The 16,310-nt window shown below is 42.3% G+C and overlaps 1 protein-coding gene across 1 annotated transcript in view; it reads left to right on the top strand.

Annotated features, from left to right (window-relative positions):
• LOC118114263 (A disintegrin and metalloproteinase with thrombospondin motifs 16) overlaps positions 1-16,310 on the top strand; it is a 59,700-nt gene that overhangs the window by 6,116 nt on the left and 37,274 nt on the right. Inside the window, exons 4-6 of the mRNA XM_035164613.2 lie at positions 9,122-9,563; positions 12,069-12,271; positions 15,795-15,878. Coding sequence (XP_035020504.2) covers positions 9,122-9,563; positions 12,069-12,271; positions 15,795-15,878 — 729 coding nt within the window. The remainder of the gene's footprint in view (positions 1-9,121; positions 9,564-12,068; positions 12,272-15,794; positions 15,879-16,310) is intronic.

Here is a 16,310-nt window from a genome sequence, read left to right as displayed (position 1 = left end):
AATGGGAATTTGACATTTTTCTGATGTGAATTAGGGAAGTCCATAGTTTTATCAGCAGAGAAAGGTATTTGGACTCCTGGGTAAAGCTTAAGATGGTTTATCATAAGATCATTTTTCCCCCAAAAAAAAGAAAAGATGTGTCTTATCAAGATCTGAGCTACATATTTTTTTTATCAGTGTAAGAATTTTATCATATTTCCCTTACGACCGTATGAGTTTCATTCCTTCCTATATGCATATAAAATTAATTAAATAAATTAGAAAAGTCATATTCACAGTGGTCCTGATGGCTCAATGCACTACAATTTAAGAAAACTCATACAAATAAATTTAACACATGCAAATGGCGGAAACATCATCAATTAAACAGCACATTCACAGCTAATAGAAAACACACCGCAAAAAAACAGTCAACACAACCAAATTCTCACAACACAACAGACGTGTTTTTAGGGGACACTAAAAATTGAAGATCACGGCCATTTCAAGTAAAATAACACAATACACTTCATTAATTGAGAGAAACATGTTGTGTAATGAGTATTTGGTTGTGTTGTGAGTATTTGACTGTGTTGTGGGGATTTGGACAGGTTGAGTATTCTGTTGTATCGTGAGTACTTTAGTGTAGTGGGGATACAGTTGTGTTATGAGTTTTTGGTTGTGTTGTCAGCATTTGGTAGTGCTGTGAGTATGTGTTTGTGTTGTAAGTGGTTGGTTGTGTTGTGAGTGTGCAGTATTTTGTGTTTTCTTAAGCGTTAAGCTCTCAGGGCCACTGTACATATTTTTGGATGTAGTGTGATATTTCAATTGATCTTGCAGTGCCGAGCCCACTGCACATTTGAGATGGGTTTCCTTTTATTTGTCTGTTGTGTATTTGTGTGTTTCGAGGTTGTGTTTCTCACTGGGCATGTGTGTGGCTCTGATCTCAAACACGTAGTGCAATTGAATATCATGAGATTAAACCCATCCTGGTATCTATAGATTAGTAGTAGTAGTAGTAGTAGTAGTAGTAGAAGTGGTAGTAGTAGTGTTATGTGGCCCTCTGTCTCATTGCAGATAGGAACTGCTTTGAGACATGGCACAACAGGATGTTATTAATAAAAACGTGTGACATTTCTTTAAAAAATGTGAATAGTTTTTGATGTGTGTTGGGTTAGACAAACCTTGCTCATTATTGTTCTCTTTGTTATTTGAATAACTTTCTGTGAAATTCAATTTCTGTTTAATCTTTTCTTTTGTCTTTATGGTCATATAACTATTTAAATATTCATTTGACATCACTACAGGATACATATTCTGACGGCCCTGGCTGTCCTGAAAAAAAAGATGTATATAACCGTATTGTGCATTACAGGGTTGGGGTTATACAAGTATTATTACACAAGGCGACCAGGAAGAGCTGGCTTAACTGTTAACTGTGAGGGTTAACTGTGTGCAATGTGCAAATGCATACATGCACTTCTGAGCTTCAGATGTTCTTTTTTTTGGCCTATGATTGGTCAAAGTTCGCTGGACAACTTAAAACTTCACACAAGACCTTGCACTTTGGTCCGGTTCCTATTTGGCACCCAGCAGGTAAATATTGACCAGAGGGCCTCGGATCAATATCTGTATCAGTAAGAGCACCTGGCCTCCAACTGCAGCACGACACAACTCACTTTATTTACGCTGTCATTGCTTGATACATTTTGCACGATAAGGCATCTGTGTTGTTAAGGATTCAGCATTATTCATCTGCATTTAGGGCGACTCACGCAGTCTGCATGCTGGTATCTCCTCAGGCTTAATGACGGACGCAGAGAGAATGATGAAGAAAGATCAGAGTGAGATGTAGAGATAAAAAGGAATAAGGGTCGTTGTTTCCTCCGTGGCATTTAGAAGTGGTGAAACCCCCCTTGTGAGGAGTGTTACGTTGTAAAGCCATGTGTATAAGTTGCCTTTTCAACTCCCCACTTCTGGCAGCCCATATAGTGGTTAGCCCGGCTTTGATGACAGTGGGGAGTTCAACCATAAAAATGAAAGAAACAGGCCAGTCCCACTGGCTGCACTATTCACCTGCCAAATGGTTTGAGACTGTGCACAGCGCACATACGCACATGTGGATGAGGGGGGGTGATCATAAAACAGGTTCTCTTCTGTGTCGACTTTATGCTGCAGCTTAATCTGCTTTAGTCAGGCTTTTATGGGGGTGAGGGAGTAGAGGGGCGAGTGGAGTGACATGCAGGCTTTGTGTAACTCTGATACCGTGAATCTTTTTTTTTGCCTGTATGTGATATATCTTGTTGGACTTTTAGTCATGCTGGCAAAAGAATGGCCATGTTGGTCTCGCACACAATTTTGTACAAATATTCATAATCCCCAGAGGATACATCTGATGATCTGATCCTTCAACTTCTCATTTAGTCATTGTGTCAAAATTTCAATTCCTCCAATACTTTGGAGTGATTAAATACTTGCAGACACTCCCATCAGTCTCAGGCATGAACTTCAGAAAATGTCCGCCCAATGAGGTCTGCACTTTCTTCAGTTTGTTTCTCACAAATTTGGAATTTAGAATGCCGGAAGCAGGAATAAGCGAATTTATTCCACTGCGCATCCCGCACTATGGTTTACAGCACATTGGCACAGGCGTCTGCCTTTATCACCAGAAGTTTTTTATAGTTTTGCATCTATTGCTTGTTTGGACATTATCCAGAGTTTATTCTTGGGGCCTGGTTGGAAAAACTCTGGAGAAAGATGTCCGCAGCAACTGATTTGGACATTTGCCTTCTCACATGCAGCCCCTCCAGATCATTTCTAAGAGATTATCTGGAGTTCAGTGCATGTCTGAAAGAAGCTTCAAATGATTTATTTTTGCGTTGAGTCCTAATCAGACAAAATAATACTTGTTGGCTCTTGGAGAGTAATCTGGTCTGCTTCCACAAACTGGAAAGAGTCACATGCTTCCTTGATAAAATATAACCATGGTTTGGGCAAATGGTGACACAGCATCCAATGCAGTCACAACTGCTTGTTCCACAAATGGACATTTTTCCGTTCAGTTTAATGTCTTAGAAATGTGCCTCCATAAAAATAACCATCCGTCACTTTGTAAACTAGGAATCATTAATCTGGGACCTTTCGAGCTCTGTCCCTGGCTCTTTTTCACCTCGTAACACGCACCATTATCCCTGCTCTTCACATGCATCTCTATCTGTTTGTCTAATCTAATTTCACCCAGACTGCTAATGCACACCTTCCTTTTGTACCAAAGGGAAATGTTAAATCTCCTCCCACCACAAATCACTTGGAGGTCATGTGTTTTCCTCTTGTAAAAGGACGGGTGTGTTGCCCCCGGGGCTCGTTGTAGTAGTGGTAATAATAGAATGCTGCAGACTCGTCCCACCTCTGGGATTTCCAAGGATATATGAGCGATGGGCTCTTGATGTGACGGAGCTTTGAAAAGCATGCAGTGTGGTCTTGGCAGGTTGTCGCAATCAATTCTCGGCAACGATGATCTTGAAGGATTGTAACTGGTTTTATTGTTTGCTAACATCACTCATGTTTGCCTGGGTTATAAGAAGCAGATTAGGTATTGAGTCATGGACACGTGTCTCAGAAACTGGAACTAGGTCGGTTCGCAGTTTCCAAATTGATAAACCTCCAGTTTGTGGAACGTGTTGTGGATGGCGGGCCAGCAGATGACTTAGGTGGAGCCTGAAGTGAAATTGCTAATTGATGAAGAAATGGTGTCTGGTGCTGAAGTGTGGTGTCAGAGAGCTGTTCCCATTTCTTTCCAATAAGCACTGTCAACACTGAGCCAAAGTTTGGATCCCTGCTGCCTTCAGCTGCTAGAAATTTAGCCGCCATGGAACCAGTTTGCACGGACCAGTGACAAGAAAGAATGATTGTTGCACTTTGGTCTGTTGAGAGAAGGATTGTTTGAAGATCTCAAGCTATTTCATTTATTGAGGAAGAGATTTTTTTTTCACTTTATGTTTTATGTTTGGTTATAATACATAAAACCGTGGTAAATAAGTAAATAAGTAAATCTCTGTATTAGACTTTCTAAACTTGACTATAAAGTATTAAGTATATGCTATATGCTTTCGGGTCCCCGCCAGGAAAAAGCAAGTTAAACGGAGCTGTGCAAGAAAGAACGAGCGAACCATATACTGCACACAGTCAGGTGCACCTTGTAATGCACTGAATGCTCCCCCCCCACCCCCTTAGTTCCGTTTTCCTACCACTTCTTCCCGACACCCCCCTCCACCACCACCATTACCCCTCATCCAATTCCTGTCCCTGCTTGTCTGGATGCGTCTGACTCCAGAGACTCCAGCTGTTTGCGCCCTCCCAAGTAGTGTTTCAGCATTTTACGACTGCTATTTGCACCTCGGCGAGCGCAGTGTGTAATCTGATGACTTTGGCTATTTAGGAAAGGCACTCGTGTGACCTAATCTCTGGACATAGTGGCTCGAATGCATACACACGCTCACACAAACACACATTTGAAGAAAGTAGCGATACATGTTGTTTTGTTCTGAGGTCGTGCAGAGTTTGCAGACTGGAGACATCTGTGGGATTAACTGTGAGGATTTGCTGGTCGTCATGCTGAGGAGGAGGATGCATGTTGCTTTGTTTAAGGCAGAAACACTTTGACTTCATTGTAATGCAGAACACTACTTTTACATATGGTCACTGGCTCTGTCTACAAATAGAAGCTTGTTACACACACTACAAACAAACACGTTTCAGAAGAATTTAGACCAACGCAAATATATATCGTCAACATCTGATTGATCGTCTTTTTCATAAATCCAAAAACCTACAGACATAATAGACAGAATGAATTCAACAACTACAATAGAGCGCATAACTCCGCCAAGGCCAAACAGTCCCCTTAAATTCAATCAAGCTGCTCCACATTTTACACACCCATGAGTATCAGTCCCCTAAATACGCCAAGATCCATAAATTAGTCCCTGGGAAATCAATGAAGATGTCAAAAAATGCCTCACAAAGTGTGCCCCCTGATCCGGATCCACACCAAAATTGAATGGGTTCTTCCCGGACGCATACCAGATCCTGCCACCAAGTTTCGATGTATTCCGCCAAGTAACGGACAAGGGGTGACAACACAACCTCCCTGGCAGGGGGCAGCTATTTATATATTTATCTCCGGCTGATGGAACCTGTTTGAACTTTTTTCAAGGACCCCTGGAGATCTCCAGGCCCCCATGTAGGAATGAACTGTGTCCCATGTCACACTGCTCATTTTGACGTACATGAGAATAGGACCGACGTAGCTCTTTTGCACCAATGTGATGACAACATAAACCCCCAAACCTCAGCACTTGCTGTATGCACGTGGTGCTGACAGAAGTGAACGGTCACGGGGAGAACGTTGTCACCGTGAAATGCAGCCATGGCTCTCATGACGTTCACGCTTATTGACGTGCCCCAAGTGGAGTGACGTTAGCTTAGGTTGCACCGTTTTTTTAAATACCACCTCTGCATGATTCTACTTTGCTTGTTTTGTGCACTCATGCTGCTTAGAATACAGTGAGAGCAAATGTTTCTCACTACATGAGTTAAAGGGAGTTGGCAGAAAATAAGCTTACACAGCAACTATTAGAAGTAATACAGCCATGTATGTATCTCCACCCTTTTTAAGGTCTGAATGTCGGCCAGCTCACCCTGTCAACTCCAGGCTACTTTTAATATATATCAAACCATGACAGTTTCTGTTACAGCTCCTATCTAAACAGTTTGGTCTAAAGGCTACAGCTGTAAGTCCTGTGGTTGTCTCTTCCCATTATTCATTTCCTACTTTATTATCTGTCCCATCTCATTTTACTGACCACGAAAAGGAGCTGACCAAAAATAACCCCTTATGATAAAAACAACAACACCAAAACATTTGATTCCATTCCCCTCCTCCAAACTCTTTTTGGATCAATACACCAAACAGGCAGAAAGCTTTTTATTATTTAACCATCACGTGAGCTGCTTCTCTGTAGCTCGCCCCTTTGCCTGCAGCCACCCACCCAGAAAGAATGAGTGCTTAACATGTGAAGTTTTGAAGGTTGACAGCAGCACAGTTCAGGTCAGAGGGCCTCACCGTGACTTTGAGCCGAATTGTGACAATCGCCTGTGATTATGCCGCGGCCCGGGGCGGGTGCCATGCACGTGACGGGATCACGCATCGGTTGTCACATGTGATTGTAACCAACGATCCTGGCCCGGGTTCCTGGCACGAACAACTGTATGTTTCTTGACCATTGGCAGTCAGGCCGAAAGTGGAAGGTGGTAATGCATTAGTAAGCGTGTAGCTCTCTTTTCTCTCTTTCTCCTTTTCCCAATAATTGACCAACCCGCCCCTCCCCTCGTACTCATTCCTCAAAGCAAACTGCTGTGTTGCAACAAAGTCAGTAGTCAGAATTACACGCAACATTGTCTGGAATCCTGCAGGACAACCACCTTTGTAGCTTTAAGGGAGGATTTTAACACATAAAACAGAAAAGACAGTGCTGGTATGCTGCTGATGTAGCAAAACATGCAAACTGAGGACTTCATCAAAAAGTATGCATTGGTTTTTTGTTGTTGTTTTTTTGTGAGTGTGTTTTTTAAAGTGTTGAAAAGATCATAATCATCTCAATAAGTACTGGGCCAAAAAGTTTGTTTCCGGTCGTAAATATGTCTCCAAATATATTTCTCGTGTCTCTGTTTTGCTGTCTGTCAAACACCAGTTACTGTACCGTGGGAAATGATCATTATCTGACGCAGAACCACTTGTAAACAGCGACTGCTCCACACAGGCTTGTGGCTCAGGCATAAAACCTAACAGTGGGATTCAAGCGAACGTGAGCCACGGACTGCTTTGACAGTCAAATAGACGTATGCATGTTAACTTAAATCTCCTAGTTCTCTGTTTGTTGTTTTGATAATGCAAAGTGTGAGAAAAACACGCTAACGTAGCTGCTCTAGAGCGAATAATGCATGCGTTTAAAAAAGAACCGTAAATGTTACCCGTGGACTGTTCAAAGAGGTTGTGTCATTGACAGCAGCCATCATGCACAGGAATAGTTGAGCACTTTCAGGCTACATCCGTACTAAGAACGGCATCTTCAAAGTAAAACAATGTCCATGTGAGTGCTTGGCGCCATATCAGTTTTCGTCCCTGTCCATACTCACAAGCCTGTTAATGCATGTCACGTGACCACACAGATTGCACGAGTAACACCTTGTCTCCTACGTATATAAGCAGTTGTACCTGTGTAGAATTGAATTAATGCAGAATTTAACTGCACAACAGCTGTTAGCAAAGACATCAGGCTCACCAACTCTTGCAATTGATTATCCATGTTGCGTTCTACACTGGAAGCCGAGGCTAGTGCCAGTTGCTTCCTTCCGGAGGAGGGTCATGTGATAGGAGCATGACGGAGCGGCAAACGGTACGTCGTGACAGAAAAGACCCAATCAGCAAGCAGTTGTGAGAGTCTAAAATAGGGTCAGTAGGGTTTCCAAACTTCTCAGTTTTAGCTGCTCTAAAACTCCACAAATCCCCACACCCCTTTGCAGATATGCCGTGGCAGAAGTGTAGCAAGAATCTTGTGTGAAACGACATCCAATTGCAAGGCCCGTCTGAGTTGTAATTGATGACTTGTCTGCATTTCCAGCTCTTGGATTAAAAGCCTTTTCAGCCACAAATATTTATGTATGATTTATGAACACATTCACTGATCTGTGAATGTGTTTGCAGATTTCTCTACACATGTACAAATCTCAATACAGTTGCAAACACATTTATTACATGTTTACAAGTTAAATGACACACAGAGTCAGAATACACATTTGCAGATTCCTGTGTGCACTCTCAAAGCTGTAGAGGTAGAGGCCTGGGTTCGGGAGTGATGATGAAATGAGGTTAGTCCGTGCTGAGAATCATTGTATCTACATTGGATACATCTCCAGGAGATGCTAGGGACACTCCCACTGTAATAAACATATAGATAGACACATTGTACATTGTAATCACATATGTATAATCTCTGTCTTTCCAAATGTCTCTCACCCTTTGTTGTCACTGTCTTGGGACTGTCACACAGACACACATGTTGTACATATACAATCACAACAGGACACACTGCGCCGCTGCCACTGTATCAGGCCGCGGCGATGAAGAATCTCCCACTCGTGCTGAAAAAACAAAAGCCGACTGTAGTCAATTAAACACATTTTACTGCCAAGCGCGGTTTACGGTCCAAACGCTACGTGCCAGTTGACTGTCAACACAGATGTGGTGTGTGTTTGGAGAGACGGAGCGAGACAAAGAGAGGCAGAGAGCGAGAGAAAATAATCTCCCAGTGTCTGAGTCGGCTGTTTTGATAGAGGTTTATTGAAAGTGGAATATGAAAGCTGAAAATGTCTCTCTCTTCCTCCCAAAGAGACCGAGGCTGAAATAGAGAGAATAAGGTCAAATGAAGAATTTTTTTGTCGGCCAGCTCTTACGGGATTTATAATAGGTTTTCCCACAACTTATCCTCTTATATCAAAAGCTTAAGGCACTGGTACTTTAAGTGGCAGCAGTTTTTAAGGAGTTAGGAACATTCATAACATCTAAGAACACACTTTTAGAAAGCGTTTGTTACATATTATACTCAGATAACCTTTGTCGAGCTATTTTCTTTGTTAGATTTCGAACATAAAGTGAGTAATGCCTAAACCTTGAGAACCTCCAGTGTATAATGCAGATTAGAGATGCCTCCTATTTTCATCCACACTCTGCCCCTTTTTTGTTTTTGGCTTGAAACTCTTTCTGTCTGACCTGTCCTTATTTAGATTTGGCTCAGATAACTTCTGACACTGAACAGCAAAACAGATGTTGAACATGAAGAAACACGGCCAGTGGTTTAAGAGGGTCAGGTTCAGAGTGACCCAGCAGTCAAATCCTGACTAATTGCTGACAGAGACAGATTGCGGGAGCTAAACGAATAGCTGGAGAAGGTTTTGTTCATTGGTTATATATGACTGCAGCCCATTAGGCTTCTTGCCGGGGACGAGGACGAGCTGTTGAAAAGCATTTTAGGTATAATAGCCATTAATGTAAAGACTAATAAACTCTCTGTTTTGCCTCTAGTCAGGTTTGATCAGAACGCAGGATGCGGACTACTTCCTGAGACCCGTGTCCCTCAGCCTCGCCCAGAGAGAGAACTTCACAGCACCCTCCAGTCACCAGCCGCACATCCTCTACAGGAGCCAGAGGGACCTGCAGACAGAGCGGAGAGGTCACCCGCAGAGGGCCCTGCTCAAGAGGTCGGCAGATCCGACCCCTCTCGGGTCGCACGGACACTTTGTCACAGAGACATCCACAAGAGATGCCACCTACAACACGGTTGATGAAGAGCACCAGCAGAAAAGGCACAGCCACCATTACCACCATGGCAACAGTAACAGCAGTAGCGATGGCGACCCGGCGGAGCACCGTGGCAGTGACCTTCACCGCGGCGGCCATCGCCACGACAGCGACTACAGACAAGGGGATAAGCAGAGGCAGCACTTCTGCGGGAGACGGAAGAAATGTATGTAAGGGCTGTTTCTCATTCTGGTCCACATATAACGTGCAGCATTAGTGCACAGTGACGGGCCTCCTCCGCATTAAAGATTCCTGCGATTGTTCCTCGTGCACATGTTGAGTGATCAGGGAGACAGAGTGTACTGCTCTGCTAACGGTGTAACACACATTTAATTGTTTCTCTCTCTGAGCTCGATAAATCAAACTAAGCCCTCGGGACATGGAAAGTAAAAAGACAAGAGCAGTGCTTGAACTTTTTAGATATTTCACCAACTGATTTGACAGTGACATTTATCTTCCTCACATATTTTCCTCCATCTAAAAGATATTTGCCATTTGATCGTCTTCTACTCGCTAAATGAAACTAATTTTGCTCTAAAATTACCATCTAGCCTTTTTTTTCACCATTTCCAGTCCCTCAAATAAAAATGGTTTAACATTTGACACTGAAAGAACAACGTTCCCACATAGACACACTTCTCACATTACACATTTAAGACCGTGTCATAATATAAAGTGTTAAATGTCAGGATGTAACTAAGTTAGTAAGAGGTTAAGGCACATTTTGAGGAATTATCTCGCCACTTACAGTTTCACACAGAAAAGGAAAAGATTGACACAAGATAGTAATTCTGTTTGTTGACATTTACGGGTTAATTCTTTTAGCGGTCGGCCTCACAGGGGTTGTGGTTGGTTGGGTGTAATGGGAACAGAGACCACATCACTCCCAGAGAACAGGTCCCCATGTTCATGAATGCTAATGAGTGTAGAAATCACCTACAACACAGGCTGTATTTGTGCAGGAAATTACACATTATTAGTCCCTGTGTGTGTGTTGAGGAGAAATACAACAAGGCTGTTTTCATCCACAAAAGGTGAAAAGTAAAAGCAACCTTATTTAGTTAGAAAGTTGATTTTAAATGTTCCTTGTCAGTCCAAATGTCCCTACTCAAGGAGGTTTCAATGTGACTCTCACATGATGACATGTGCTAACTATATTTTCACTATTTACCCTGATGCTTGACTTCATTAGTGACTTCAGCTGCGAGAGGTTATGGGAAACGTTTTATATTCACTTAAACACCGTGACAAATGTTTGCCCTCGAGAAACTTTCCACGAGATCAGTTAACTTTGCGGGTGTCACAGGGGTCATTTTAGAGCGAGCAGGCAGGGATTGGACTGGTACCGCCGCCATTACCCTGCAGAACCCCAGCTGTCCGTCCCCTGTGAAAACACACTGGTGTTTACATTCCCGCGCAGTGACATCACCGAGCACCTGTGCCATGTTTTAGTCAAAAAGGGCACTTTGGTCGCTCACCTGCTTTCCCCCTATGTAAGCAACCTTTTGAACCTCGATGGTTTATCGCAGTCAGACAGTGATTGGTGAAAGTTTTGATAACTTGAAAACATGAAAGACGAGATTTGAGGCGATAATGTCAAAGGCCACAATGGTTGAAGGCTGGCTGTTTTTTTTTTTTACTATGCACCTCCTGCATAGTTTGAATGTGAGGTGTTTTTCACAGAGGCAACAAGAGGTATGCACTCTCCTGAATGGCCTTCTAGTTTCAAAAGGGGAGTTCTCACGTAGACCAAACTGCATTTGAGGTCAACATTGTCTGTGTTTGTCGAAGTCACTTAAAGTGCTGATAAGTTTTCACAATAAGTTTGTATTGTGAATTCATTGCAATTTACGTCATTGCATAACCTAACACAGCATGCCCGTCCCCCATTCAAAATCACCTTTGTTTGCAAAGTGGATTAAAACAGTGACATGTTCATTCTTGGTTCACGTTTACGTCTGTTAATTCGTCAAGAAACGTTGTGGCCTTTCTCCGTCATTATCTAACATGTTGTGTTATGACAGCAGAACGTGAAACTGATCCTTGAAGACTTTGTTGACAGCAAAATGGATCTGCTCAGAGAATGTGAAGCTTTCATGTAACAGTTGCATATCAATAAAATCTGACTTGCTTTATGTGCTGCTAATGTACATTACACTACACACTGTGGTTTCACACTTAACTTAATGGTAGCATAACAGTGACACTGCCAGAGTCAACAGTGGTAAGAAAGCTCAGTTTGCAGTTTATCCATGACATCAAGTCATGAACGTGAGAGTATAGTAAATCATCCGGATGGCTGTCAGCTACTTGCCAGAATAGCTGGTTAACACTCACAAGCAAAGGTGACCCTTTGGCAAGTGGCTGCAGGTTCATTTCAACTCTTGTGCAACATACAGTATAATCAGCTGTGGGACAGACTGATTGTATATTTGTAATAGAAGTTAGAATTGCTATTAAATTGTTATTGTATGCGCTATTGTTTTCTCTTTCATCAATCACCTACAACCCACTGTCGCTGAGTTTATACTTAATTACTCTGCAGCCACAGTGTGTTATGCATAAAGCTTCATTTAGTTTGCTTCAATTGTCACCACATCATTTGTGCTTCCAAACAGTTAACAAGTTCATTCATTCTCATTCCCTTTATCTCTCCCCGATCTGTTTCCAGACATGCCCAAACCTCCAGAGGAGGATGTGTTTATCCTCCCAGACGAGTACAAGTTCATCCCCAGGAACAAAAGGGCAGTGCTGATGAAGAACGAAGCCAATCAGAAGCTCAACGTGGAGACGCTGGTGGTGGTGGACAGAAAGATGATGGATAACCACGGCCATGAGAACATAACTACATATGTTCTTACTGTGCTTAATATGGTGAGAGAAAGTTAAAGAAGGCATATGCTTTTGTTCAGTTTCTTAATTTTGATTTGGGTTATCACCTGAAAAATGTGCATGCTCTTATGTTCAGAAAACGCATTGAACTTTCTTTATATTCCATTGCTGCAGCTCCTCTTTTCAGCCTCTGTCTGAAACACTTGGTTTTAGCTCCTGTCTCTTTATGGGCCCCATCCAGATAAAGCCCAGGCTGCTCTGATTGGCCAGCTTGCCCTCTCTGTTGTGATTTGTCAGCCTCCACTCTCGCTTAAGGCTGATTCATGCTTCTGTGTCAAAGCTATGCCATAAGTACGCACGTAGCCTATGCACGGGGCCAAGCATTCATAGTTGTGCGTAGGTGTGTGTGAGTCGTGCTACAATTACACCGCAGAAATGCTAGTGGCAGCAGAGTTTCTATGCCTCCGGTTTCTGGTCCGCTTATTTCCAAATTCTCTGGCATCTCTGTTTACTTCAGAACAATGGCAAGTGTTACTAAGCGGATCGTGTTGGAGCTGGAGCTGATAGATGTTGAAGAGCAATTACTTTTTCTGCAACAAAGAAAAGAAAATGGCAGTGAGTCTGCTTGGTCTGCATCACCTCAACATGCAGTTACATTTTTGGGGAGGTGCACATCAGGGTACGGTGTAGGGCTCTGCATTGGGTACACGTCCACGCGTAGGCTACGGCGTAGCTTCGACACAGAAGCATGAATTGGGCTTCAGTTATGGGGTGGGCATGACTAGCTGCTAGGCGTGCATTATGCCAATTTTGGGCATCATGAGGTCATGTGTCATCACCATCAGCTCTCTTTAACCCGTATTTTGGGCTTTAACTGATTATAGGTTTATGGTATGAGATGTTTACTAAACTAATCACGTTCCCATTAGCTTAAGCTGTACAGTGAGTTCACATGCTAACCAAAAATCATTAACAATTTAAAAGTAACTTCTAAATATCAGCATGTTTACTTGGTGTGAACAAGTTAGCGCACTTATGTAGCATGTTTCCTACTGGCTATACAGCGTTTATTCAGCTTTATGTAAGAATTAACATTTACAAATAGCTTCAACAATATTGTAACACAGAATATATTCACTTATCAAATTAGGTTTGGGCAAGTTACACACTTTCAAGGCTACAACCTGAATTCAAACTTGTTGTTTTTGCATAAAAAAAGGGCGGCACAAATTGATTTGCCACACATAAGTAAGTTTACCATCGATTAGAGCTTAGTGACTGGACGACCCTGTTCTCACTTATCAGAAAGAGCGTATCTAACAACATGAAACCGATATCTGGGTGAGATCACCGCCGCAGCGCTTACAGTGACCCCTGTCCCTCGCAGCTGATCTGCAAGCAAATTCCGTCACGGTCGTTTTGCTACTTAGTGAGTGACTGACAAATCCAAAGATAATCCATCTATTTTCAAAACATGGTTCCCTTTAGTTGAAACCAAGCTGGAGTAGTCACAGCCTGCCCTCAGAGGAGTCACCTAAATACAGTGTGGAGTTTCACACAAAACACCCGACTCCCTGCCCCACCTGTCCGCTCCCATGGGAAAGATTATTTAATATTAGTTTAAAGCTAAATCTGATATGCTTTTCAAGTTTTTAGATAGATTTATGTTTTCTTCGCTCGAGCCTGGACAGACTTCAGAAATATCTTTTTAATTACATATTTAAAAAAAATTGGCTCTACCACAAAGTGCTGAAGCGCTATGGAAAGGGCTGTGATTGTTTCTTTTATGAGGCAGTGATTCATTGAATCTGTTGACATGTGTAAGACTGAAACTCCATCAAACACTGATGTTCCAGGACATCTCAGTTTAAGTGAGTGGTTTGGATTGCCTCTTTGACCTTTTTGGGGTTTTGCTTGAGTTCTGTAACAAACCACAGCCGTGTGTCTTCTCGTGAGTCAGTGCGGAAGAAGACCAAACATCAAGAACATAAGGATCGAATGAGAGTGTTCCTGATGAGAGAAAATAAAAAAGGTTCAGCGAGTGGCACCTGAGTTATTCACAAGGCTCAAGAGAGAATGAACCAGGGCAAAAGATCAGGAGTCTGCTTTCAAAGTCCAAACTGTTATGACTGATGGTGAGATATCTGTGTGAGTACAAGACGCTGGATTGGAAACAGCGGCTGTGGGGATCACACCGAAGCAAAACCATTGCAAAGGCTTTGTGTGTTGTTTCTTCGGGAATGTCAAGGTGCATTGTCTCCTTGACATTTGACATTTGTCAGAACTTAATATGGTGCAAATACTGTTCCTAAAGCAGGGTTGGTAATCCTGGATTGAAGCTAGCAAGAGGCTACACTTTGAAATATGCAATAGATACAGCCCACCCCCTCCCATCGGCCTTTCATCAACGCCACACCCCAAAAAACTCATGAAAGCACTAGACGCCGACTTTTCCTCGCTTGCTAACTTCTGGCTGTCTCTCTGGCTTGTGAAGACTTGCTTACTGACAGACAGGTATGCAGGCGAATCATTTAATTTGGTCTGAATAAAATGATTATGTTTACTACACTCATGCAAGGGCCCCTGGCTTTTTTTTTTACCAACTTTATGTTTTGATGATCAGGATGTGAAGAGGATTTCAACAATTCTGATAAAAAGTGTTGCAGAAACAAATTACCAACCCTACCGTTAATATAAATGGACTGTATAAATAGATATAGTGCTTTTCTAGATTAATCGACCAATCAAAACGCTTTACACTACAGGCCACAGTCACCCATTCACACACACATTCAAACATTCCTATTATATGCTGTGTACTTCTTCTATTAAAGACATTTTCTATTCACACATGGCAAAGTCGTCAGGGGCAATTTTGGCCTCGGTATCTTGCCCAAGGACACTTTGGCAAGTGCACTGGAGGAGCCGGGGATCAAACCACCAACACTCTGGTCAGTGGTTGACCCACTCTATCTCCTGAGCCACAGCCGCCCCATATAGTTCAAGTGCATTTCAAAATATTGACCATAAATATCTCATGATTTCACATTTACAATAAGAAGACACAGAGACAAGTTTTTAAGGTGAACAGTTAGCTTGTGTTTATGTGAAAAATGCTACAGGGACTATTTAAGTACTTTTGGACACTGTATGCATTTTTCCAGACATAACATTTTGACAGTTAAGGGACTTTTTAAGAGAGAGAGGGGGTGTTTGAAGACTTTAATAACTGCATATCAGATGGCAGAATAACACTCTATCATCAAGCCTCTCAAATCTCTGTGAAAATGTCTGTGCTCACTTGGTGTAGCTGGATAACAGGGAATCAGGTTGGGAATAAACATGTGGGACTGTGCTCAGTAGGATGATGTCTTTGATTGTGTTTTAGCCAAGTTTTACGAGTCGTTAACAGCTGTTATAGTCACTTTGGAGAGCTGTTAAACTGTAGGCAGAAATTTGCCATTGAGACAGGACTTTGACGAATGGATTGAAAAAAATTGAAATTGTTTCGTAAATAGTAGCATTAGCAATATGTAATAGCATCTGGTTTTGTTTTGTCTTCTAGGTCTCCAGTCTCTTCAAAGACGGGACAATAGGAGGGAACATCAACATAGTGATCGTGGGTCTCGTGCTTCTGGATGAAGAGCAGGTGAGCATCCCAAAGTCTGTCAGTACTGTCAGGGGAAATCTTCATGTGTCCAAAATGTCATCCTCTTTAACAGCACCGAACATGGACTGTATTTAAGATGCACGACAACAACTCTGCTTTCTTCCACTATCCAAAAATTATGCCAAAATATCCCCGTGCACAATCACTGTGCATTTGGAACCAGAGTCTGCTCAGCAGCAACTGTGGGATGGAGCCACGGTAGCGAGGTCCCGTTGAAACATACGCTCAACCAATCGCAAGCCAGTCTCAGCTGTCAATCATGAGGTTTCAGCCCGTTTTATAGCATCAAATAACTGAATATAACCAAATAGCTACCTGTCATAAGCACTACCTATTGACAAAATGACAAAAAACATATTTGAGGAAAAATAAAATTGGATTTATACTCCCATCCACTAACATAGAGGATTT

This window comes from Hippoglossus stenolepis, chromosome 8 (genome assembly GCF_022539355.2).
Source record: "Hippoglossus stenolepis isolate QCI-W04-F060 chromosome 8, HSTE1.2, whole genome shotgun sequence".
In the NCBI taxonomy this organism is placed as follows: Eukaryota; Metazoa; Chordata; class Actinopteri; order Pleuronectiformes; family Pleuronectidae; genus Hippoglossus; species Hippoglossus stenolepis.
The sequence above is the reverse complement of the archived record's forward strand: the minus strand, read 5'-3'. Positions and strand labels throughout refer to the sequence as shown.